Here is a 27168-nt window from a genome sequence, read left to right on the forward strand (position 1 = left end):
CCGGAGCACAATGGGGTGGCAAAGGGGGCCTGGGGGGATGACTCCAGCTCAGTGGGGCGCCCCTTTGAGCAAATGGCCCAGAGACCCTCCGCTTGGTGGGCCAGAGACAGCCCTCTACCCAAAGGGCACAGATGGTGTCAAGATGCCCTGCTTTCTGTCAACTCCTTGCTACTGAGATAAGAGGAGAGAAAAAGAGGGGGATGAACACAGGAGGTTGTAAGGAGGTCTGTGGGCTGGGAAGGGGGGGATCATTGCTCCACATCTTCCCAGCAAGAAAAAAGGACCACACAGGGCTCTTCTCCTTCTCTCAAACTGCCTTGTCAGATCAGTAAGGGTTCAAAGCGCCTTCGGCCGCATCTGCACTGTAGAAATAATACGGTTCGGCCGCGCTTGAACTGCCATGGCTCAATGCTATGTCGTTATTCTGGACAATTAAAGCGGCTCACAATACATGAGTTTAGTTTGTTGCGGTGCCAGAGGGAATGTCCAGAGGTACCGCAACAAACTGCCATGCCCAGAATTCCATAGCATTGAGCCATGGCAGTTCAAGAGCACTCGAATCGCATTATTTCTACAGTGTGGATGCGGCCTAGTCTCCTGTATCCCTGCAAAGAGGAGAAAAAGGGCTGGAGGTCCCCCGCCCCTCTTCTCTTACTACAGATGGGTAAACAGAGCTCACACTGAGCAGGTCGCATCCATCTCCCTGATTTAGGTCTGAAACACACTGCAGAAATAATCCAGTTTGAGACCGATTTAACTGCCCCGGCTCAGTGCTAGGGAATCTTGGGAAGTGTAGCTTGTTGCAGCTCCAGAGCTGTCTCTGACAGAGAAAGCTAAATGTCTCACAGAACTACAATTCCCAGAATTGGCCTAGCACTGAGCCAGGGCGGTTACAGCAATCTCAAACTGGATTATTTCTGCAGTGTGTTTAGACAAGTTACTTCCCCCCCCCCCCCTTATTATAGCTGAGCAGTTCTGGGATCTGTAGTGCAAAAGGTTTTCCAATCTCTGGAGTGATCATTCTCTGTCTCTTCTTCTTTTTAACGGGTCCTGGGACCTCACACTGAGAAGCCTTCTGCATCTGCCTCCTCCTCGGTGTAACGTCCTCCATCCGATCCCCAGTTCCTCCTTGCTAACCATCACAACAAAGGCATTATTCAAATCAGGCTCCTAATGACAAACAGAAGAGGCTGTTTTCCCTTCTCTTCCCCCCTCGCTTTCTCCTTCCCCCCTTCTTTTCCTCCCTCTGCCCCTCATCTTCCTTTCTTCTCCTTTTTTCAGAGCAGTTACTCTGTCTTCTTCTCCTCCTCCTCCACATCTCGGCCCCACAACTACCTCTTGCAACAAAAGTCCCCTTGATCAGTTTCTTCTGGGCTTGTATTTGCCCAAAGAAATGACACCCCCTTCCTCCTCTCCCCCTATCCATCCAGATGGAGTCCCATGGGGATCACTGGGTCCTGATCCCCTTAAATCCAGAGGATCCCAGGGACCGGGAGGCGGAAATCTGCCTCTTCTCTACAAGAAGGCCGTTAGCAGTAGAGCATCTTTTTATGGCCGACTTGGAAGGAAACAGATCCAGTTGCCTTGCTTTGGGACAACGCAAGGCATCTCTACTAAAGCCGGGGTTAATTGTGAAGTATTGATCATTCCCCTTCTGCCACTGACAAACCTCTGGGTGACCTCTGGGCAAGTCACACTCTCTCAGCCTCAGGGGAAGGCAAAGGCAAATGACTCTGAACCAATTTTGCCAGGAAAACTCCGTGATAATGTTGCCTTGGGATCGCCTTGAAGGCATACAACAACACCACCAGCAACAACAACAACAGAGGCGCAAAGGACCCCGCCAGCTCAGGCCGGTTGGAGCAACGAACTACAAATCCCAGAATGAAAATCCGTGGGTTCTCAAATCCCAGGACGTAGGCTTGCCTAGACAAATGGTGTCGTTTCTATAAATTGAACTTTTAGGATGTCACCTGGTGCTGTCAGCACCCAGTGATGCCTCTATGGGGTCTATGGGGTCATGCTTTGCCTCCCTTCCCTCCTGCGATCCCTTTCCAGGCAATACGGTATCCTCTTAGCATTCCCGAACAAGGGGCTGCTGTTCGGGGAGAGGTTTCCTGGAGGAACATGTGGAAGCAATAGCCCTGGCTGCGCCATCAGCCCAGCCCTAGATATCTGCGCGAAGGGGGAAGGGGAGCTTGCTAAGCCCGCCCCCCCGAAAGAGAGCTGGAAATACAACCCCGACCTCAGCCCCAAAACACAGCCCCCCCGCCTCCCCTCTGCCCCCTTTCCCTCTCCACATTTTTGGCCAGATGCTTTGGGTTAATAATCGCCGGCCCCTTCTTTTTCAGACCCACAACTCCAGAGCAGAGGGTACCCAGGGATTGCTCAGGGAGGAAGAGGAGGAGGAGGAGGAGGAACCTTAGGCTCAAATCGAGGCAAGCTCAACCTCCCAGCTTCTTTCTTTCACTAAGCTCATATCTAGAAAAGCTCAGGCTCCTCACTTCTTCCTCTCAGTTCCTCCCAAAGGTGCGACAACCCTTAGGCTCAACTCTAGGCAAGCTCAGGCTCCCAGCTTCTTTCTTTCAGTCAGTCTTAAAAGATACTATACTCATAGCTAGGAAAGTTCATGCTCCTCACTTCTTCCTCTCATTTCCTCCCAAAGATGCTCCAAGCCTCAGGCTCAAATCCTTTCAGATGGTCCCAGAGGGGAGATCCCCGATCCCCCTTAGGCTAGCCCTGCTAGGGCTTTGATTTCACACAAGGATCAAGAAGAGAGAGAGAGAGGAAAGGAAAGGAAAGGAAAGGAAAGGAAAGGAAAGGAAAGGCAGGCATAGCAAGAGCCTCCCAGCCTTCTCCTCCCGGCTTTCTGGAGCTGCGCTCTTTCTGTTTGCTAAGCCCAACGCCTGCCTCGGCATGGATCTGATCAAGGTTGCCTTCTCTCCCCCCCAAGTCCCCATCTCCTCCTCCTCCTCTTTCTCCTTTCCTGGAGCTTGACTGCCCCCTTGGTCTCCGACACCGAAACAGCTCCAAAGTTTGGGAGAAGCGGAGCGCTCTTGCCTTCCTTCCTTTCCGACGAAGGAGGCAGAAAAGAAATCAGAGCTGATCCGAAGCAGGTAAGGCCTCCACTTACTCCATCAACTCCATCCACACTGAAGCGGGAATCCGATTTGGGACCGCTCGGACTGCTGTGGCTCCATGCTATGGAATTCTGGGAAATGGAGTTGATTGTGGTGCCACAACCAACTTTCCCAGAATTGCAAAGCATGGAGCCACAGCAACCAAAGTGGTGCCAAACCGGATTCCCGCTCCAGTACGGATGCAGACCCTAGACGGGATGGGGGTCTTTTATTGTGAAAGGAGGGCCCAGGCATCTCGGGAGCGCGCCCAGGCATCGGGAGCGCGCCTCATTTCCTGACAGCTCTTTCCCTCCAAGGCAAGGCAAGGCTCCTTCCTTCCTTTGGGGCAGGATGGCCCTTCTTCGCCTGGGATCCAGGAGAGGCCTCTGAGGCGGAGGGGAGGAAGGAAGGCCAGATCCGGAGCCTTCCTCGGTGGTTTGCTTTTTGGGGGAGGAAAGAGGTGCGAGGAGAGGCATGGTCTCCCCCTGAAGGGCTCCTGGCGGATTCTTCCCCCGATGGTCCCGAAGGTAAGGGGAAGGGGATCTAAGAAGCAGAGGATGCTCTTCGGGTTTGGGGAGAGCAGGGCTTTCTGGAGGGGATCCGAGCATCTGTGGATGGAAGGGGAGAAGGGGGGGCGAGAGGGACAGCGGAGCGCCTCACTTGAGATCCTCCAGGTCCCTCCGGAGCGCAAGGAGGAGAGAGAGCGAGGGATGGGGATCCTGGGTCCGATCTCTTCTCTCTCTCTGCCCCCTTCTTTGCCCCTGGCTCTGCAGGGAAAGCGCCGAGCCCAGCAGCGCCGCCGTGGCTTTTCGGGGCCGCGCTAATGACAACCAGACCCCGGGGGCGGAGAGGAGACCGAGGGGCATTCCGAAGAGGAGGAGGAAGGGGTTCGCTTGGGGCGCTGCAGGGGGAGGCCAATGGGGGGGGGAGAGCCCCGGGGAGAGCGGGCAGGCGCCTGAGCTTCCTCTCCGGGGAGATGCTGCTGCCCCTTCGTCCCCCCCTCCGAGGAAGGTCAGCGGGAAGCAGCAGCAGGAAGGGGAGCCCGGGCTCGGACCTTCCAGGGGGACGGGCTGGCTTTCCCTTCCCTTCCCTTCCCTCCTTTCCTTTCCTCTTCGCTCCTTCCTTCCTCTTTCTTTCTTTCTCTTCCTTCCTTCCCCTTCTCTCCTTCCCCTCCCCTCCCCTCCCCTCTCTCCCCCTCCTTCCTTCCTTCCTTTTTTCCCTTCCCTTTTCTCCTTTCCTTTCCTTCCCTTTTCTTCCTTCTTCCCTCCCTTCTGCCTTTTTTTCTTTCTCTTCCTTTCCTTCCATCCCCCTTCCATCCATTCTTTCCTTCCTTTTCCTTTCCCCTCCCTCCCTCCCTCCTCCCTCCCTCCTTTCTTTCTTTCTTTCTTTCTTTCTTCTTTCTGTTCCTTTCCTTTCTCTTTCCTTTCTCTTTTCTTCCCTCCCCTTTCTTCTTTCCTCTCTTCCTCCTTCCCTTCTACTTTGCTTTCTTTCTTCCCTTCTCTTTCCCCCTCCCTCCGTTATACCTTTCTTTTCTTTCTTCCTTCTCCTTCCCTTTCTTCTTCCCTTCCCTTCCTCTCTCTCTCTCTCTCCCCCTCCCTCCCTCCCACCCTTCTTTTTCTTTCATTCCTTCTTTCCTTGCCTCCCCCAACCCCTTTCTCCTCCCGTCGGGTCCCTTTTGGATGCCCCCCCCCAACACACACACACTGAGAGGGATCCCTTGGATCCGGGCAGAAGGGTTGGTTTGGCTGGGGAAAGGCGGCCCACGGAAACCCTGGCACTGCCAACGTTGCAAGGCAGTCCCGGGTTGCTTTGGAAAAGAAAAGAGGGGGAAAAAAGAGGGAAAAAAGTCCTGGGCAGGGCGAGCACCAGCAACTCTCTCTCTCTCTCTCTCTCTCTCTCTCTTTCTCTGTTTTCCTTCTCTCTGGGTTCCGTTGTGCAACGTTTTCTTTGGACCGGGACCATTCAGAAAAACACAGCCCGCCTCAGTTTGGAAGGGGGCAGCCGGAGAGAATAATAATAATAATAATAATAATAGTGTTTATTTACATCCCGCCTTCCTCCCAGTACAGGGACCCGAGGCGGCTTACAAATATAAAACAGTCCAAGTCAAAACCCTATGCAAAATACAAGTTTTAAAAACAAACAAATGATTCAAACAACTAAAAATATGACATGATTAACATGTAAAGTTGAAAACTCTTTAAAACGGATCGGGGACCAGACTTCCCAGAATCCCCTAGCCTTGAGCCCTGGCAGTGGGAAGCGGGCTTAAACCGGATCATTTCCTAGTGCGGATGATGCAGCCTTTGTCTTCGCCAGAAAAGGCGTCGGGTTGCATCCCGCCCCGACGGCGCTCCGCCCAACCCCAAACTCCCCCTCTGTCTCCTCCTCCGCTTTTATTCCGGGATAGATCACCCCCCATTTAGTCAAATCGGGAGTTTTTTCCGAAGCTGCAGCAGAGTCGGAGAAGACAGGAGGAGCAAGGAGCAAGAAGGACCAACTTGGCATCTTCTTGGTTTGCCAGATCCCTCCTTGCCGTCGGATGGGAATCCCTTGGATGGTCGGTTTTCATTTTGTGGAGGGAAATGAAAAGTCACCCTCTTCTTGCTGTGGTTCTTTGAAGATTTCCTTCTGGAGGAGGCTTCGCTGGAGGGATATTTCGATGGCTCTCTTGCCGTCCAACTTCCAGGGAGCGTGTGCCACGGATTAACTCTTTTCGACTACCAAACGAGGCCGATTTCTAAATTTAAATCCACTTTTTTGGAGGCCACCCCTTGCCCCGAAATAAGGCCTGGACGGTGCGACCACGAAGATCTCTGGGTCGCAGGAAAAGTCACTTCTTCAAAAGTCGGGTTCATTTTGGCGCTGCGCCTCGAAACTAGAGCATTCCAGGTGATTTGCTAACCTTCGGACCCTCCTTTTACTCTCGAGGAATACCACAAGCAAGCATTAGGAGGGCAGGCATAAGAAGGGCCCCTTCTTTTGTCGCTGTTGCTGTTGTCGTGTGCCTTCGTGTCGTTTCCGATTGACGGCGACCCGATCCTCAGGTTTTCTTGGCCAGATTTGTTCGGAGAAGGTTTGCCCTTGCTTTCCTCTGAGGATGAGAGAGTGTGACTTGCCCGAGGGCACCCTGTGGGTTCAAGGGCAGAGCTGGGCATCGGTCCCTGGTCTTCGCCGTCGCTCTAACCACTAGGACACACTGTCTCCCATCCTCAAAAACAAATCGGTTGTGGAATTGAGATCTAATCCGTCTTTTTTGTTGTGTGCCTTCAAGTCATTTCTGATTTATGGCGACCCTATCCTGGGTTTTTTCTTGGCAAGGTTTGTTCAGAGGGGGCTTGCCATTGCCATCCTCTGAGGCTGAGAGAGTGGGACTTGCTCAAGGTTACCCAACTGGTTGATATAGCTGAGTCGGGATTTGAACCCTGGCCTCCAGAGAAAGAAAATATTGAGGCGGGTGGGAAGTCCTTGTTCTCTTTTTCTTTCCATTCTCCTTCCCTTTGCTTTTGGAAGAGGAGTCCCCGAGGGGAAGGCTTTGGTTTTTCGAGGGAAATCTCTATCCCCAAACCCTTTAAACCGAAGCGTTGCTTCCTGCGCCGTTTGCACCTCGGCTGCGCTTTCAGACCGAACGGTTCCGGCTTCTTAGGTGCTGCAAAGACCTGGGATCTTTAGGGTTGGAAGGGATCCAGGCGACAAAGTCCAATGGGTCTCGTGGATACCAGCATCTGTGGATGCTCAAATCCCATTAAGTACAATGGGAGAGGAAAACGGTGTCCCGTGTGTGTGTGTGTGTATTTTGTTGTTGTTGCCTGTGTGCTTTGAAGTCGTTTTGGATTTATGGCGACCCTAAAGTGAACCTATCATAGGGTTTTCTTGGCCAGATTTGTTCAGAGCAGGTATGCCATTGCATTCCTCGGAGGCTGGAAGAGTATGACTTGCCAAGGGTCACTCGTCTGGGCCCCACAACAAACTTCCATAATTCCATAGCCTTGAGCCAGGGCAGTTAAAGCGATGCCAAACCGGTTTATTTCTCCAGTGTGGATGCAGCCCCAGTCAGACGGCGTTCTCGATCCGTCGACACTTGTTGGAATTCGTTCTTCTAATCTAATTTAATATGTTGCAACGGAGACAGATCCCAACATTGCTGAGTGTGCATTGAAGCAGACTGTTGTGGTTGCGATGATGTGGTTGCAAAGGGACCTTTGGTGTCCCTTCAGAAGTTACTCTTTGCCTTTGAGGTTGCTCCTATACCTTTGCAACTGGGAAGACAGCGAGGCTTGCCTACTGCCGAAAATCAGGGATTCGAAACAACGTGTGAAATCCAAAACCCACTGCAGAAATAATCCAGTTTGAGACCGCTTTAACTGCCCTGGCTCAATGCTAGGCAATTTTGGGAACTCTAGTTTCGTGAGTCTTCTCTGTCAGAGAATTCTGGTGCCACAGTAAACTCCAGTTCCTAGGATCCCCTAGCATTGAGCCAGGGCAGGTAAAGCTGTCTCAAACTGGACTATTTCTGCAGTGTGGTTTAGACCTCCTTCTATTTCATCCCTCTCTAGAGACAGAATTTGTATCTCTAGATTGGGGCCTATTTCACATTGCGCAATGGACAGAAGGTGGAAATGGCGAACCAAGGCTGGTCCCCCTGCAAGACCATCATCCCTGATCTTTGGTCATTCCAATAGACTAGGGATGATAGGCCTTGTAGTCCAGGTGGGTTGGACATGATCATCTGGAGAGAGAGAGAGAGAGAGAGAGAGAGAGAGAGCTTCAGGTTGAAATTAGAAAAAAGGAACGAGTTTTAAAATCTTGTCTGTAAAAGTGTGGCATTGTATGATGCTGCCTGCGCTGAGTTTTGGGAGGAAAAGCTCTTTAAAAGAGGGAATGGGGGGAGTTTGTATGCCGCCTTTCTCCCAGAAGGGACCCAAGGCGGCTCACAGATCAAAACATTTAAAAAAATACTGTAAAATTTAAAACAATTTAAATCATCACTTAAGAAAAACATATAAATCACACAAAAACATATAGAAAAGTTAAAAGCATGGAGACGTATTTACAACACATACCCCCCCCCCAAGATTTACAGAGCCCCCTGTTGGGGGATACTGGGAGTTGTAGTCCAAACCCAACATTTCCCAACTCGATTTCTGTTGAACTGAAGGCCGGGAGAGGCTGCAAAATCTCGGAGTTGGCCGGTTTTCCTTTTCTTTCGTTTCTTGCAGCCAAGACTTGAGTAATTCCTACATCACGATGGAAAATGAAATAAAATGAAATAAAAATAAATCGAGTTTTAAATCGCTGACGAAGGGAGAAGGTTGGCAGCAAGTCCTGGGATGTGGTTTTGCTGGGCTGCAGAAACCTTTTGCACACTGCAGAAATAATCCGTTTTGATACCGCTTGAACAGCCATGGCTCCTTGCTATGGAATTCTGGGAACTGTGGCTCCGCTCTGGGGCAACAACAAATTACAATTCCTAGAATTCCATAACAAGGAGCCATGGCAGTTCAAGCGGTATCAAAACGGATTATTTCTGCAGCATGGATGCAAACAAAGACAGCTCAAAGCTCTCCTAGAAATAGAAATCCATGTTTTTTAGTCTTGCTCAAAATGGAATGCCTCTTGGACCGAAGGTGGAAATGGAGGACAGGTCCGGGAAAAGGAGGACGGCTGTGGCCAAGAGGTCTTTGCAGCGGTTGCTACTGGTGTTGATGCTGGGCGATCGCAGCCAGTTCTTTGGGTTTGCGATGCCGTGCTGCCCCCTAGTGGCTGTTTCTATGAACAGCAGGCTTATTGCGTCGAAGGGGGCTGCAGGCTGTAAGGGTGAGATGCATTGAACTTACAGATAGAGCCATGTAATAGAGTCTGTAAAGCCAGTATGGAGAGAGATCTTGTAGCACATTTCAGACTAACTGAAAGAAAGAGGTTGGCAGCATGAGCTTTCCTAGACTTGAGCCTACTTCCTCAGATGCATAACTATTACTATTAGTATTACTGCATCTGATGAAGTAGAGTTAAGTCTAGGAAAGCACATGCTGCCAAAGTCTCAAAGGTGCTACAAGATCTCTCTACAATGCATTTCGCTTGTCATTTCAACACTTCCTGAGTCTCTTTCCTCTGCATGAAAAGTCTCATTGGCAAGGTGTGCAGAAAAAGCATCCTGACTCTCTCTCATATATATATGTATATATAAAATGTCGCACTGCATGTAGTCCTCCAGAAAGACCACCATTTCCCTATCTTCTGTTGACCTGACTGATCGAATTAGAACATTGTTGTCACTGCTGGTGTTTGCCTGATCTTATCATAACACTGTTGTGTTGTTGTTTGCCTCCGTTTCTAACTTATGGCAACTCTAAAACAACCCTCTCACCGGATTATCCTGGCAAGTTTCTCCACTAGGGGCTTACCATGGCCATCTGCTGAGGCTGAGAGACTGTGATGTCCCCAGGGTCACCCAGTGGGTTTTCATGGCCGAGCAGAGATTCAAACCCTGGTCTCCAGAGTCATAGTCCAATGTTCAAACCACTGCATCACACTGGCCCCTATCAGAACTCATGCCTCTTAGGACTCATGCATCTTTTAAACCACATACCTCCAAAGTGACCCTGAGCAGCTTTATTTTGGCCTGTCTGTCTGAGCACTGAGTCAATCTACCTGTAATGTGGTTTTCCTCTATCCCTACTGCCTTTAGCTTTATGAAGAATTATTTTCTTTCCATGTTGTTTAATGAAATGTCCAAAGTAAGATAGCTTGAGTTTAGTCATTTTGGCCTCCAGTGACAGTTGAGGATTAAATTGCTCTCTGAACCACATATTAGTTAGTTTGTTTTTTGGCTGTCTATGGTATTTGCAGAATCGTCCTCAAGTACCCTATTTCAAATGAGTTGATGGAGGCATGACAACACTGTTATAATTTCTGCATGTTCCCTCTGTTGACAAACACAGGTGCCATGTACCCACAGAAACAGGGCCATATCAGAGCCACCAAGAAACAAAATGAAGATATTTGTTTCTGCAGACTGTTGAAAGAATAAGGGTATACTGCAACATTTTGTTTCAGGTCCTACTAGTGAATGTAATAATTTCACTTGCAATGGCTTATAAACTTGATAAGGGGTGACTGCTCCATCCTAGAACCTCTCTTCAGTGGATTGTGTAATATATCACATAGGAATGCCCATGAGTATGAGACAAGCAGGTTTCTCTCATGGCTACAGGCCCACCACACAGTTTTTCACTCCAGTGAAAAACATTGGACGGCGTGTTGTCTTAAACCTGTCTCTGTGGTGTCAGGTCTGTTATGGTTCTTATGAAAGGAAGCTTACATTCTTTATGGCTTGCAGTTGATTGTAATTAAGATTTCACACCACTTGTACATCCTAGATCAATAATAGTGTACAATCGATGCTAAACTACTGCCTAAACAGTGAGATGTCATGTGTAGTAAGCGTTATATATTTAACACGTTATCTTCTCTCTTTTTATGAGAAATTGTCTATGGCAACATGTTACGTTGAACATGGATAGAAAATGAGATGGAGTAGCTTTACAAGTGAAGCAAACGTTGTTGTGGTGTGCATTTAAGTAGTCTCTGATTTATGGCAACCCTAAAGTGACCCTAGCATGGGTTATTCCTGGCAAAGTTTGTTCAGAGCAGGTTTGCCATCGCCATCCTCTGAGGTTGAGGGAGAGTGACTTGCCCAAGGCCACCCACTAGGTTTACACAGCATGTGCATTTTGTTTATATTTGCATGTAGGCTGGAGTATGTTCTCTTTTACTGCCATTTTTAGAGACCCTTGTTCTTGGCAGGGAAACAAGGGAATTCTGTTTACGCAAAAGAAAATGGACTAGTGACTCTGGAAAAGGTTTTGTGGGTGCGTTACTAAGACTTTGGCCTCCTTTATTAAACATGTCCCATGCTCAGCAAGATGCACCTCTGTTTGTGGTAGACTCTGATTAGAAGATGTTCTAAGGACTGATGTTACACATGTTCACTCATGAGTTCAGTGGGGATTATCTCCAGGATACTATGTGTAGGATTGCAGCTTTTCAGATGCATTTCCTAGTGAGGCCAGGGGGATTTCACCAGGATTGCTGTAGATACGTGCAAGAAAGCCCATCGCAGCTTCGGGTCTGTTTCATTATTGCGTGATCAGCATAACCATACTTAAGACATTTTGGCTTGCTCTACATTTGCAAGCTCTATGACTCAGTTTTCATGCATCAGATTACAAAATAGAAATGTTCAACAGCCTGGGGTAATTTGTTATACACTCTTATCTTTTTGAATTAATACTTTTGCATAATGCCAGAAAGGCTGGCATCTTGGTTCTGCAATCTCAGCCAAATAAAGGCAAATGTTGCAGTTCTATTATGGGCAAGAGATCTCTTAATGCCATAACAGAGAAGTGTGGTAAGAACTGTGAATACTTCTATTTCCATTAGCAGAGATTAGATGAGATACTTTTTTGGTAATCGTGTGACCCTTCACATGTTGTAGGACTGCAGCTCCTAGCAAACCTGGCTGGTGTAGCCAATAGTGAGGAATGCTGGGATTTGCAGTCCAATTACACTCAGAGTACTGTGTGATCCTTATTGTTTTAAAAAGTGAGTGGAGTAGCTTGGTTTGTGGGTAGAGATATACGCTTTTTCTCTCCCTCTGTATACAGAGAAGCATAACACATCAATAAATACCACCCTTAACAGAAAGCCAAGGGCAGTAATACAACAGACACCCACCCAAATCATGGTAAAGGAAAAACAAATTGCAGCGGAAGCCACCAGCAGTCCTATTAAAAAACAAGGAACTCTTGAGAAAGCCAAGGAAAACAAATGACTCTGGAAGCCTGCAGCAGCTGGATTCCATGCCATCTGAACTCAGATGGAAGGCTGGCAGAGTGACTGGCAATTAGACCCATCACTTAAATAGCCCTGGCTTGTCATGGCAACCAAAGTCATACTTTTCGTGCCCACTCATGGGCAGACAGTGTTCTTTGCTCTGAGACACTGCAGTAAACAGACACCAGTCAGCAAAGCAGTGCCCTCAGCCTTAGGATTTTGCCAGGGGATAAAACCATCTCTCAGTCCTGCTTGGTCCTATACTTAGAATTGACATATGTGGATGCTGGCTCTGCCAGGCAGGGCATTCTTTCTTATGAAGTCTTCTATTTCAGCTGCTGTGTCAGCATTTCATTGGCACAAATATACTCCAGGGAAGTGAAACACTTGCAGTGTGTGTGTATGTGTGTGTGTAACAATAAGCATGTTCAGTCCAGTTTTGGGATGACCTCCTACATTTTTCACTCAGACATTTTGTTTAGTCAGCCAAACAGGAAAATTTACCTCCTCATCAAATCAAGGAGTCATCAACATCTTGGAAAGCTTTTAGACAGCCCCTTGGATGGAGAATATGATCCTAGTAGCTCACTTGGGCTTCATGCCCATAGGTTGATCCTGTTGGAAATGCATCTGGATGGCCAAGTATTTTATGGCTTGCTTCTCTCTCCAGGGAAGTTACTAAAAGCTGCAAAACCTCCCGCTCTTCTCTGGACAGGGAGGTTTCTGGCTTTGGTGGAATGTTAGAAGGAAAAAGGGCCAAGGCCTGTGAAGCATTGCAGGTGGCCCTGTCCACATGTTTCAACGAGGCATGCAAAATATACCGTTGTCTTCAACGTGATTCCTCCATTTTTATTGGGATTTCCTGAAGCCTTATTGGAAAAAAAGTTAATCTCTCCTGGCGAGGACTGCTTTTGTGAGCATGCAGCGAGCTACAATAAGGACCAGAGTCCTTGCAAATGTCAGATCATCTTGCCATTGTGTCACCAAAAGCAGAAAAGTGTTCCTACCTGATTCTAATTGGGCTGGAGCAGTTTCTTGGCCTATGGAGATCCTGGCATTGTTTCAAAAGCAGAACAACGATATGAATGAGTTCCATTTTAAAGTTACAGTTACTCCAACAGATGTTATTTAAGTAGTCTGGGTCCATGCCAAAATCAAATCCTTACCTCGAAAAAGTTTCCATCAGTCAAAAATAATGGAATACAGCTTCATTAGTGCGAATTAACACTGCCACCATCTGGCCTATTCATGTAAATACAGGCAAATTACAGGATGCAAGATGAGGAGCTCTTCTATGGAGCTGCCTATAAAATTTTCTAGGTTGGAAAACTGGACAGGAGTGTTTTAAAAGAGAAGGGTGTGTGTGTGAAAATGTTATTCATTTTGCATTGTTCATGCTCCCTTCATCTTCCCTGACTCCATCCCATTCTTTGCTCCATAATCTCACTTTTTACAGCAAGTCCTCCAACTTCTCTTTGCTCATTTGAACATGTCACTGCTAGAGTGTGAGAGACAGTCCATCATGGTCAGAAAGTCTATTTTAGGAAGCTAACATGACTGAGATAACAGCAGCTTTATCTATCTTTAAAATGTATTTTGTTATAACAAAGAAATATAATATACATGTGACATAATGCACTCCTATAACAGAACATGCCTACAAAAAAAGAACACCATTGTTGTCCAGATAAATAATTAAACAGTGTAGATAAAAGAGCATATACTTTACACCTCAGTATGATTATGGTATCTATTAAACTATATCTAACCTTCATACTAGATATAGCTTAATAGATAACATAATCATACTGAGGTATAACGTATATGTTCATTTGTCTACACTGTTTGTTTATCTGGATAATAATGGTGATCATTTTTTGTATGCATATGTGAGCCAGCATGGCATTGTGGCTTGAGCATCGGACTATGACTCTGGAGACCAGGGTTCAGTTTGCAGCTTGTCCATGAAACTCACTGGGGGACCTTGGGCAAGTCACACTCTCTCAGCCTCAGAGGATGGCAATGACAAACCTCCTCTGAAGAAACTTTCCAAGAAAACCTCATGATAGGGTTCACCTTAGGGTTGCCATAAGTCGGAAACAACTTGAAGGCACCCAACAACAATAACAAAGCCTTCATACAATTGAGGAAAGGATGCCCGAAAAAACAGTATTTTGTTCCAATCAGATTTTAATACAGAGACAGAGGACTGCCATTTTTGATGAAATGGGCTGCAATCTGTAACAAGGTAAACCAGTGATTCTCAAACTGTGGGGCAGGACTCCATGTTTTCATGTGTGTGTGCATGTGCGAGATTTGCTCAAGCAGGATGCAAGACTTGGAGGCCCTGATCCCCCCTCTCTCTTCTTCCCAAACCTTTTCTGTCCTGGAGGGGAAGAAGAAGACAAGGACGGTGCTTCAAGCCTCTGTCTGAGGGAGTAGGAGAGCTATTTCCTGAGATCATATTAATGTATGAATGAAATACAGTATGTGAAGTGGGGGGGATAACATTTGAATATAGATGTAAAGGGGGACATACGAGTAAAAAGTTTAAGAACCACTGCCTAAGCCAAGTGAATCTTGGTAGGTTTTAAGGGGCCCAATACTGGGATGAGTGGCTTAGTGGTTAAAATACCAGTTCTGATGATCAGAAGATCAGAAAGTTGGCAGTTTGAGGCCCAGGTGCTGTATGATGGGCTGAGCTCCTGTCACTAGTCCCAGCTTCTGCCAACCTAGTAGCTGGAAAGCATGCAAATGCAAGTAGATAGATAGGTACCACTTCTCAGTGGGAAGGAAACAGTGTTTGGTGCAGTCATGCTGGCCACATGATCACCACAGCAGTCCTCTGACAACATTGGCTTCAGCTTAAAAACGGAGATAATCACTGCCCCCTATAGTCAGTTGCAATTAGACATTCATGTCAAGGGACTACCTTTATCTTTAAGGGGCCCCAAGACTTTTTGTGGTCTAAACTTTTGTGCAGCCCAATCCTATGCATGTTCACTTAGAAAGAGTTCCTTTCATCTAAGTCTGTATAAGATTGTTGCTCAAGGCAGCCACCTGTGTTCAGTTATATGATGACAACAGCTTAAACGGGAATAATTTATTTGGAAGCAAATATGCATTATGGTCTAGTGGTCGGAGTGCTGGACTAGGGCTCAACATTGGAATCTCTGCTGAGCTATGGAATCCTAGCTGATCTTAGGCAAGTCATGCTCTCTCAGCCTCAGAGGAAGGCAATGGCAAACCTCCTCTAGAGAAATCTTGTCGATGATAGGGTTGACATAAGTCGGAGCTGGCTGGCACAAAACAACAACAAATACACACAGGTGTGGGCTGTTAGTTCAATTGCCTTTTAAGTATGTGAAGCACGGCTGGTTTGAGCTTTGGTTTCTATTAGTGAACTGCTTTTTCTGATCTTAATGTTTCTAACAAAGATTATGATTCAATAGCAGTTGCAGATGGCAGATCACATTTCCATTCGCTGTGCGCTTCACAGTGAATGGAACCAGCAAGTCATGTCATAAACCTACATTATAAGAAGATTTTGGAAGGAGGAAATATATTACAAAATGTTGGCTCTGATACAGCACTTGGATTTTATTTTGTTACTTAGGGTTTTAAAAATGAATAACAGGAAGGATAATTTTTACCCAAAAGGACAATAAATCCATCAATGAGGTTAGAAAAAAGTGAATGATCTTAATTGTACTACCATTGGGGCTGCAATTCCCTGCACATGTATTGGAGATTAAAATCCAGTGGAAGTTACTTCCAAGTAAATATGTATAGGATTGTGCTGCATATTGCAAAACCTTAGTCAGATTTTTATTCTGGCTCCTGACATGTAATTTCTCTCCCCGTGTCTGAATCAAAACCCTCAGTGCTTTCCAGTCCGTCAATCATCAGATGAGACATTTGTTGGAATCTCTTTCCTTCCATCCTAAATATAGACCAGGAAAGGGATTTTCATATGCTTTAGCCTAAACTTGAGCCTAGAAAAGTTTCTTTTTTGGAGCAAATTTGTGAGAATCCCACAACTGGCAGGCTCACTGGCCATATTAGCTGGGTGGTTCTTGGAGTTGAGGTCCAGGAAAATTGTGTTTCTAAGCTCTGAATCCAGGTGGGGTTTACATTGTAATAGTAAAACCCTCAATAAAATGTCGCAGCGGGAACTAGTCCCTGTTCCAAATTTCAGTCATGTTGTTTGATTCTCTGAGATGGTTTAGTGCTCCCCCAAATCTGAACTGTCAGTCAATATTCCCTGGATAATAATATAGTATGCTCAGTCCAGTTTTGGAATGACCTCCTACATTTTTTATTCAGACATTTGCCCAACATGTAAAAGTGAGCCATTACTCTGTTATCATACCAACCTGACTGCACCTGATACCTAGGGATAAATTCTGTCTGAAGCCTTGTATAGCCATGTCACAGAGTTGACAGTACTGGGAGATAGATGGACCAATGGATCAGTATCAGCATCAGATCGCTTCCTGTACTCCTGTGGGACATAACACTATTCTTTTTGCTTTTTCACTTTGTTTGCCTGATTCCATACGAACTCTCTTTTCTCTTACTGTCCCTTAATCAATATCTTTCTTGTTTAACAAAGCTTTTGGAGTTTTAGTTTAATATTGTTTTATTATCTTGCATATCTTGACGATATGTATTTGTCACTTTGCTTTATTTATACAGTTATGTATTGTTTCTGTATTATATTTGGACATTCTGTGTTATTATTGTACTGTATATTTTTATATTTGCATTTCTCCTCCATGTGCACATGTGTGTATTTTAAATTGTATGCCTTTGGTAGGGCTGCCTGTTTTTTATAGTATTTCAATAGCACGATATAAAGAGGAGGAAGAAGAAGACAGCTCTAAAAGTTTGGGCTTCTAAAGACACTCATTTTCACTGAGCTCTGTGGGCTTCTCAAAGGATTGGCCTGCAAGTAGAGAGGGCAGAAGCTGTTAGAAGCTAACAAATGGCAGAAAGGAATGGGCATTCTTCCAAGATGTATGTTGTGCTGCAGATTTCTTTATCTTGAAAAGATACAGGATAGAACTGTGATTTAAAAAGGAGCTGGTGGTGGGGGAAGGGAGAAGGAAGCTGGAAAGGAAGACAACTTTGATGTGCAAGAGCCTGTTATCAGTGGGAGGCACTTAGATAAACACATGACCATTATTGCTAATTGAAAAACCAAGGCGAATGACTTGTTTCGCCAGGAATGCCATCTGCTGAATTTCTGAAGTGGCCAAGACCCCATGCCTGTTTTGCTGGTGGTTTGTCAGCCTTATGGATGGAATGTACCTTCTGATTCATGCTCCTTCCCCCTTTACATGTCCAAGATTCAGACTGAACCTTCTCAGTGGGCAGTAAATCACTCTTTCAGGTCTTCCTATGCATGCTGTGCAACCCTCCACACTGATACTGCTCCTAAATCCCTCAAGACTGGACGCTCCTCTGCCTAGAGATGGTCTGTTTTTCTTTTTCCTGCTTAAACCATTTAGATGACATGAGTACTAGCTTAGTAGGGAGGCATTAAAAATGGGCAACAATCCTATGGACAACATTCAGGGGTAGCTGTGTTGGGCAATTAACAAATACAGAAAAAAATCTATCAGTGATACCTTTATTGGCTGACTGAAATGCACATTATACTTGTTGCAAGTCAGAGTTCCTTGGGCCTCTTCATCAGGCAAGGTGTTACAAACCAAATAGGAGGGGGGGAAATTGGAGATGTTAGTCAGATGCCTGTATGTTGTTTAAGTCTTTAGTAAAGATGTTATGATGGGGAGGATATCTTTTGCAGGAAGGCTCCTCCTCCTTCTGGCCATGCGGCAATAGGGACATTTTCAAAAAGTCCATTTGCATCTCAACGGGGACCCTTCTTTTGCAATATGTCTCCATTCCAGTGAGGTCACAGGCCTCTTTGTGGGCAGAGAACAATGGATCCCTCAACAAGTCTCCTATGGACAGTTATTGGGGAGCAGCTATGGGTTGTTCTTTAGGAACCCTATGGGAGAGTTTGGACAAAATTACTTATTTGGAATTGCAGCTCTGTGAATCCTGTAGGTTAGTGACTGTGCTGGCTGGGGGTGGGATTCTGGGAAACCTGATGCAGAAAAGTAGCTTCCCCAAGCTCTGATAAGAGACGGATGTTGTATAGCAGCAGTCTTATGATATGGCTCACCTTATTCTTGGTAAGAGGTTTACTCCACTAAAGTCAGTGGAAAATAGCTCTGAGTAAACAATGCTCAGGGTCATGTGCTACATCTGTAGCCATCTCTGGTACTAGGCAAAGACAAACAAAACTATACCTGAAGGTGTCTGGTAAAAAACACTATACACTCTCATTGGTTCTTTACCTGTTACAGGGGGAGAAATTATGGATTTATCACCACAAAGCAATGTTTCATGGTATTGTGATGTTTTGTTGCTGAATTGTTTGAGTCAGCTGTTACTTGGGTTGATCTGCAGAGATCCCTAAGTCAAGTCATTTTTTTTTTAACTACAGCTGAGATGTTCTAGGAGCTGTAGTCCAAAAGGGTAATTTCCCCCAAACTTTGAGAACTTAAAGTAGTCTGCCATTTAAGCTATAGCCCGCATCCAAAGAGCTAGTTTAGTGCACCCAAATGTTTAATAGGATGGTTTGTCATAATGAATGGAGGGGCAGAGGACTGCTATTCAAGCTGCAGTGCACACACAGACTGCTCCACAGGACTGAATTTTGTGGCAGTCAATTGCATTCTGGCATGTCTTGCATGAAATTTAACCACAGATTCTGTAAGCCTGTTAAGGAATGAGAGAAAGCAACAAAGATGATAATATGTTACTTGTCCTATTGATAAGGAAATGAAAGATTATATAAACACAAACCCAATATTGTATTCTGCTTGCTTTCTAACAAGGAAAGAATTTTAGTAATGTTTAAATGAGACAGGCAATTCCAAGCATAAAATATGCACAAAATCTGAAGCATTATAAAAACAAAAATAAATAATAATAATAATAAAAAGAAGTCAGCTCCTTCGCATCCCCAGTGGCAGCTGAGTATTGTGTATCCTGTTCCTCTCCCTCCTTCCTTTGGAAATAAGTGGACTGTTGTGTTCACTAGTTGTTACTTTTGTTCACTAGTGGTTACTCTCAGGTGTACGTACACAGGTTTGCAGCTTTCCTTGAGGCCAGCTCCATAGATCTTTCTTCTCTGGATATTTACCTAGCATTGAAAAGATCTGGGTCAAAGCAAAGGCTGGATTTATTTTGGTCTGTTTTCATAAGAAATTCCTGCAGCTTGAGGTTAATGGTCGTAGTGCTAATGAGGATATTTTGGAGAAGAGTGTGGCTGAGTGTTGGGTGTGGAGTACTCTAATCAAGGTCTAGGTTTCTTTTTCTGCTTCTTCCCACTACTGATGCCTTCTGGAGGCACAGGTAATGATTCCCAACATCTCAAAATCTTGGTTCAGATATTGAATTTAGAAGCCTGAAATTCTGCTGAAAGCTTTGCATTTCAGAAGTGAGAGTGCTGGGCGATGTTTGTAGTGGACCAAGATGTGGAGGGCAAGATCTGCAGCAAGGTTCAAGGACATGCTCTCAACTGGATGTCCCTTCAAACAGAGGACTGTTCTCTGTAAAGTAGGGCACCTAGTCTATATGTGTATGTGTGTGCATATATAGAGAGATTAGGTGTCCTACTTTACAGACTCCTCTATTTCAAAGGCTATCTCTTCCAAATCCAGTTTAAATATAAAAATAATCAAAAGGGATAGCAGGAACCATAAGACCTAGGCCTAGAAAGCAGGCTGAGCAGGCATACAGATCATTTTGTCACAGTCCTTCCAGCTATGGTGAGGTGCATTTTTAATTATAGTACTGTAATCATTTTAAATTTTGCATCTGTGCCTATAAATGTCATGCACATTTATGTTGTCTTTTGGTAGCATGTTTCCTCTCTTTGTTCCCTTCCCTGTTCAATACTGAGTATGAATGGGACTGACTTGACCACTGTTAAATGTATTTTTTTGTGGTTGTTTTTCCATGCCCTGTAATAACCAGAAAAATATGTGCTGACCTGATCCAGTCTAAAACTCTGGCCTGAATCCTATTGCTAGTAGATTACCTGCTCAGAGGTACCACTGTCCCTCAGATTTCAGGCCAAAACATGACACGCAGATATGACTCCTTGAGATGTCACAGGGTTGTTTCTGGTGATGATACAAGGGGCACTCCTGCAGATGTCATTCAACATGCTACATTAAGCATCAACCACAGCTGCAAAGAATATGCCGTTCAAATAAAAATCAGTCCAACAAAAAAATTCAGCAAATCAAGAACACACACACACTCTCACATGCTTTTCAAGGTAGCACTCTTGCCCTTTGCACTGAGGAGTGGAGAAGAGGGAACCAAGTCCTGAGATCTGGGAAGCTTAATTACCAGAGTAGAGGCATTGAATCCATGTGCTGACTCACCATTTAACAACCAATTCAATTGTCTGCCTTAGTTGGGATTAACAAATAGGATTCAGGCCATAATCTGTTCTTGCAAAATGGCACCCTGGTAAGTGTAATGTGGATTTGAATACTGAGATGAATAAGCCAGAACTGGAAATGTTAAGAACTTTTTGATAAGTTTTGAATCATGAGTGTCTGCTGTGCACATTTCCATGGTACAAATGTGCATGGCAGATGTACTGAATCCCACTGTGGGAGAAAGGCAGGATATAAATCCTTGAAATAAATAAGTAAATAAATAAATATTGTAATTTTCTAACTAATCATATCTCTCCCCACCCCCCCACCCGAAATCTGGTTTCAGCTCACCATCATGATGGACCCTTCTAAAAGGACATACCTGATCGTGGGCTGCTTCTTGGCAGGTAAGGCTTCCCTTTGAAAATATTCATCAAGTTTGACCTTCAGCAGACAGCATGTAGATTTATCTTGAGAGTGATTGAGTCAAAATGATACAAGCCAGATTACTCTTTCTGGAATAATCTGTTTTTAAAGTTGAAAAGAATACTTGTTCAAATCAGTCTGTTCACTTGACGGTTCTTATAATTTTGCCACAATCTGATTTCAAAGCAAGGATGAGTTCACAAATCTGTTTTGAGTTTTTTCTCTCTCATGCCATGTTATTGCTTTCTTCTCAGAGGAGAGATGATGGAGGCAAATAGTCAAGAATGCTCTATTGAGACCCACAGCTCCCATCATAAGAAAGAAAAAAAGGGGGGGGGGGGGAAGGAACAGATGGGGTAGATCTGAACTGCTTCAGATATCATGAGCTTTGCTAGCTTGGCCAAGTGATAGTGTGCAGAGATTAAAATGTTGAAGATAGGACTTGGGAGGTCCAGGCCCATAGGGGTGAGATCTGATGACCTGGGGCTGCCCACCTTCTCCCTCCCACGGTTGATAAGGATATGTACAGTGCACACCATCTTGAGCTCTTTGGAGAAAAGATAGAATATAAATGCAAAGAAAGAAAGAAAGAGGAATAGGGGAGGACAAAATTGGCTAAGTCTGGCTTGGATCCTAGATTCTAGAACTGGGATAGGCAAAGTGCAATTTGTTAGGTGTGTGTGCCCCTCCAGTGGCCAAAAAACATTCTTCAATTTAAAAACTTTTTTTTTTTTGCCCCAAAATGTCTTCTAGGAGAATAGTGGTGGTGGCGGCGCATTTGCACAATGTTTTGGGACCCCTGGATCAATTTAGGCCCGGGAGAATCTTTTTTGAAATGTGAAATGACTAGGAAGTGATTTCCACTCCTTTCCTGTTGTTTAAAAATAGCCTCTCCTGGGCCTAAAATGGCACAGGGGTGGTCCAAAACATGATGAAAATGTACCCTGTAGAAATAAAAAACTGACTAGTACAATAAAACAGAGTGTGAATAGACATATAGCACATACTTGGCAACAAAAAAAGTGTAAACTGTTCCCCAGAAAATATGCATCTAAGCAAGGGTTAGGTTTGAATTCTTCAAAACTACCTGTCATAAATAGTGCCAAAAACAAATAGTTGAACCTAGATAACCAAACTCCAATCAAAACCTGCTGCAAGACAAAGTTTCGAAAGTTACTATTAAAAAAGAATTCATTATGATGTGACTTTTTAAAATGATCAGAGCATGGCTTAAGGGGTGAAGAGGAGGAGGCTTCAAGTTTCCCCTGGGAAAAAATAAATAGCCCTTTAAAAAGTAATGAGAAAAAGAAACATTAGTCGTTACACAGAAAATTCAGTTACCAGCTGATACCAGGGGAGGATGTCATTTCCCCAGTTAACACACCCCATCCCAGTTAGATTTATAACCCTTTATTTTTGAATTCTGATCCTCTAACAAGAGATTCTTGAAAGCCTGCAGCCTGTGTGATCATATATTTAACCTCCTTTATTGGCTTCACTCACTTGCCTGTAAAATGCAGAACTATGCCCTGGAAGGAGCCAGTAGTTATTGCAAAGACAAGTTTCAGGATTGCTGACCTGGAGTTAATGGAGGAGGTCTGATATAGAAACAACCAAGTTCTTGTGTGCGTTGCAGAAATAATGCAGTTTGACACCAGTTTAAAGGCCATGGCTCCGTGCTATGGAATTCTGAGATTTGTAGTGTTGCGAGATATTTAGCCCTCTGATATCAGAGAGTGCTGGTATCACAACAAACTACAAATCCCAGAATTCCATAGTATGGAGCCATGGCCTTTAAATTGGTGTCAAACTGTATTATTTCTGTAGTGTAGATTAGAGAGCCATGCTCTGATATATGGTGCAATAAGCTATTTTCAGCACCAGAGGCAATTCCTGTATCTGTGTGCTGTCTGTCCAGTTTTCTTTCTGTTTTTGCAATTCACTCTCTTCCCCAGAAAGACTGTTTCGTGCTCTAATTTACCAGAGCCCAATAAAATGCAAACACCCCAAGGCAAGGAATACATTTTATTGGAGGATGGGTGTGGTGTGGGAATGAGGAAAAATTTAGGCAGGGAGCACAAAAATAAGAGAGAAGGCAGCAGGATAGTGTTATGGAGGTTAAACACTGGTTCATTGAGGAAGAATAACACAAGGAGAAAAAACAGACCACAAAGAGGGAGAAAAAGGATAGAAACATTTGCTTCATATATTAATACAAGTACTATATTTTAGAGAGCTGGCATGACATAATGGTTTGAACTTTGGACTGTGACTTTGAAGACCAGGGTTTGAATTCTGGCTCAGCCCTGTAAAACCACTGGGTGACCCTGGGCAAGTCACACTCTCTCAGCCTCAAGGATAGACAATGGCAAATCCCCCACTGGACGAAACCTGCTAAGAAAACCCCATGATAGGTTTGCCTTAGGGTTGCCGTTTTTTAGAAACAACTTGAAGGCACACCATAACTATATTTTAATTTCCCACTAGGTGGAAACAGCATCGGCAATGGCAATGAGTAGGTCCACCTTAGAACATTGGTGGGGTCAGTACAGTCTACTTGTACCTGGCTCGAAACAACCCTTGGTTTGGTCCTGGCTTTCTGTTATAGACAAATTATGTCTGTGGGTTGCATGTCCAGAATCTTTTTCAAGCCCTGCTACAAGCAGGTGTGTGTGCGCACATATGCTCATTGTACCCCATGTATAGTAGTATAATACATGAGGGCCAGCATAGCGTAGAGGTTTGAATGGTGGACTAGGACCCCACTTAGCAATGGAAACCTGCTGGGTGACCTTGGGCAAATCATACTGTGATGGCAAACCTCTGAATAAATCTTGCCAAGAAAAAAACCTATGATAGGGTTGCCATAAATTGAAGTTACCTTGAATGTTCAGAAGAAGAACAGCAAATCCCATATTTCTTTTGCTTCTTCAAATCATTTTTCCAAACACATTTTCACCTAGTGGCATCTCATTTGTTAAATAATATTATATGAGTAGTTAAAAAAACTACCCACCCACCCACCCACACATTTATACAGAGAGGCCTCTATATGGCTGAATCATGTAAAATGAGTCACATTAAAACTGTGACAGTTGTGCTTGAAGAAGCCCTTTAAAACTCTTCTCATGGTCCTCAATTGGGACTTCCCTTCTCTAGTCTTTCCTGTTCTTTCTTACTTGAAGATATGGCCTTAAAAGTATATTTGGAAGGTCATCCACCATAAGCAGAGCTATAGCTTGTGAGCAGAAAGGGCTGGTATTCCACATGTACTAATAATTTCCTCCCACATTTTGAGGTTAAAAAAAAGTTCTTCCAGGTAACATCTTTCACATCTGTTTCCACAGGTCCATGGTTAGCCTCTTGCCAGACTTTGTTTCCTACTATTCTTCCAAACAAAGATGAAATGGTGGTGCAACTGAATTCTCCCTTCACCTTGAAATGTTCTGGAGACAGTGAAGTAAACTGGCAGCATCCGATACCTGAAGACAACAATACTATAGACATCAGAAATGAAGAAAACAATAGCGGCCTTTTTGTGACGGTGCTGGAAGTGAAAAATGCTTCTGCTTCTCATACGGGATTGTACACTTGCTACTACAATCATTCCCAAGAAGAAGAAGGGGAGGTTGAGGGAAAGGATATCTATGTCTATGTGCCAGGTGAGTTGTTTTAGTATCTCCACAGTAGACTATCAATGAAGGTTTTTGAATGGAGAAACGGTGGAGGAAGTCAGCATGAGTGTGGCTATTTCAGCTGATCAAAAGTGCACAATTTTAAGAACAGTGAGCAGAATACTTCCTCCGCTCATGGGAGGTTTCTGTCAACAGAATGATGGGGAGATGAATTCTTCATATCTGCTCCAGAGAAGTACTGAAAGTTATCCCTTCTTTGTTTTGCTGACTGAAACCTGTTCCATTGGCAGAGGGAACAAACTGAATAGTTAATCCTGTGTCAATCCTGTTCTCATTCAGGGTCCCCAATGACCATCTAAGTCTAAGGAATCTCTGGGGTCCTTAGAAGACTACTGTCTTAGATGGTTTTAGAATGGGAGAAGCTGCCCTGTATCATTTCAAAATACTTCCATCAGTTTGTAGTAGGCATTTAAATGTTATATTGGGTTTCTTTGTTTAATTTCATTTTCATTCCAATACTTTGTTTCAAGTCAAAATAATTTTAGTTTTGATTTCATCTTCATTTTTACCTTAACTTTAGTGGAGGCCCAGGCTATCTTCTGATGCCCATAACTTTAGTGTATTGTAGCCAAAGAGCACAAAATATTCAACCCCTTGACTTAATCCCATACAACAGCATATCTGTTGCATTTACTAGAGCTTGACCAAAGGGGTGCCATTTTATAGGCAATTGTAAAAGGTGCATATTGTATAAACTTTGTTGTTGTTGTTGTTGTTGTTGTGTGCCTTCCAGTAGTTTCATACTAGTTTCTGAAACTGGCATACACAGTGAATATCCATACAGCATTTTGAGAACCGTGAAACAATACACATTGCATTCTTAAGCATATCATTCATGACTGTAATGATAATCATGGGTTAGTCTCACAGATTGACATGCAAGATTAAGATACTTGAAGCTGCAAAACACAGAGTGCCTATCTTTATAGTAAATACATACTACAGATTATATAAATATTTAGTGAGGAAGTTATACCTTTAAATATTGCCCATCCACTGTAGTATTTCTATTTGTCCAGAAGTAAATTACCCCTTTGTTTGGTACCAAAAGTTGGAAAAGTTACATTTTAAATTATAACTCTCAACTCTCCATGGAGCTGTTATCCAAAAACTATGTATGAGAGATTCCCCCTGAAACAAGAACAAATTGCTAGATTTCCAGATCTTATATTATTTATTTTCATGCTTTATCGTCTAATGAAAATGCCTTTTCTCAACAAGAACAATTTCTTCTTTAAGGAAACCATAATTTTCTTGATAAGAATTTTGAAATCATTGGTGGGAACCATTTTCTTTATTAGGAGCAGCAAGTTTGTAAAGTCTGTTGAATCAATTCCAAACCAAAAGGACTGTACTGGGTAGGAAAGAATAACACTACCCACTATCACAAAAGCTACTATATTTGAATGATTACTACAAGGTCTCACTGTACAGATGACAAATTCTTTTGTGGGCATAGTTCTCACTCTCATATACTTAACTTTTGATAGAAGACATTTGGAACAGAAACTTTTTTATTTCGACAAAACAGATTTTAACAGTATAACATACTAAGAACTAGGGCTAGCGCCACACTGCCATTTTAACTGCCATGGCTCCATGCTATGGAATCATGGAATTTGTAGATTGTTGTAGCACCAGAGCTCTCTGACAGAGAAGACACAGGCCTGTTACAGACTGCCAAAATAAAGCTGCTTCGGGTCTCTTTGGAGGTATGCTGTTTAAATGATGCATGTATCCTAAGAATCCGGAAGCTGCACCCAAGCTGCACTCCAGTGCTTAGGAATGGAGTGTGGCTTTGGCACGACCTCCGGACTCTTAGGACCCATGCATCATTTAAATAGCATACCTCCAAAGAGACCCGAAGCAGCTTTATTTTGGCAGTCTGTAACAGGCCTAAATATCTGTAAGATATTTACAGATGTCTGTAAGAACAAAATAATCAGTTCACTGACCCCAATTCTGAGACAAGAAAAACTAGATCAACTATTTGAATGAGTGCTTTAACATGAGAAAAATTTAATCATTATTTCAGTGTCACTTCTTCACTATTTTACTACTTGCTCACTTTATTCTCCTTCTGGGAAGAAGCAGGCCACTGTAGAGGATGGTGATGAACAATAAGTTCTACAATGGGAACTTTCATCTAAACTACACAGTTACAGCAGATTGATAGTACTTTGGCTGCCATGGCTCCATCCCATGGAATCATGGGATTTATAGTTTAGTGAGGTAATTAGAATGTTTTCCTGGAGAGGAGTATTGCTGCCATTAGGGGAGTGGACAAGAGCTTTCTAGCAGAATTTTAAGTACTTCATACTCATGAATTTTGTAGAATTGAACCATAACGGTGATATTAACCATACACGATATATACAGATTGAATTTCAGAGATGTGTGAAAAGGTTGTTAGAACTGTCTTTCAGTTTTGAGCACAAGGAAATATTGGGCTGCCATCTAGAGTTCTTCCTGGAAGCTGGTTACCTCCATCTTCTTATATCCAGTTTTATTTTATTTTTGCTCTACCTTAAAACAAAGTACTAAAATGCTATCTCTTGTTTTGGCTGTAGGAAATCTATTTCAGCAACTCTTCAGCTTTTGAGGCATTTCTCATGTACT

General features: G+C 44.1%; 1 protein-coding gene across 5 annotated transcripts in view; it reads left to right on the forward strand.

Annotated features, from left to right (window-relative positions):
* The first annotated feature begins 2846 nt into the window (after positions 1–2846).
* Positions 2847–27168, forward strand: part of PDGFRA (platelet derived growth factor receptor alpha) — a 68820-nt gene continuing 44498 nt past the window's right edge. For 2 of the 5 annotated variants that reach the window (XM_042467534.1, XM_042467538.1), the window contains exons 1-3: positions 3425–3646; positions 20775–20835; positions 24202–24516. In XM_042467534.1, coding sequence (XP_042323468.1) covers positions 3635–3646; positions 20775–20835; positions 24202–24516 — 388 coding nt within the window. In that variant the 5' untranslated portion in view covers positions 3425–3634. Of the gene's footprint in view, positions 3117–3424; positions 3647–5198; positions 6012–15228; positions 16974–20774; positions 20836–24201; positions 24517–27168 lie in introns of those variants that run through there. The other 3 variants (XM_042467536.1, XM_042467535.1, XM_042467537.1) reach the window with 3 other exon arrangements.

This window comes from Sceloporus undulatus, chromosome 5, assembly GCF_019175285.1.
Source record: "Sceloporus undulatus isolate JIND9_A2432 ecotype Alabama chromosome 5, SceUnd_v1.1, whole genome shotgun sequence".
NCBI classification, from domain to species: domain Eukaryota; kingdom Metazoa; phylum Chordata; class Lepidosauria; order Squamata; family Phrynosomatidae; genus Sceloporus; species Sceloporus undulatus.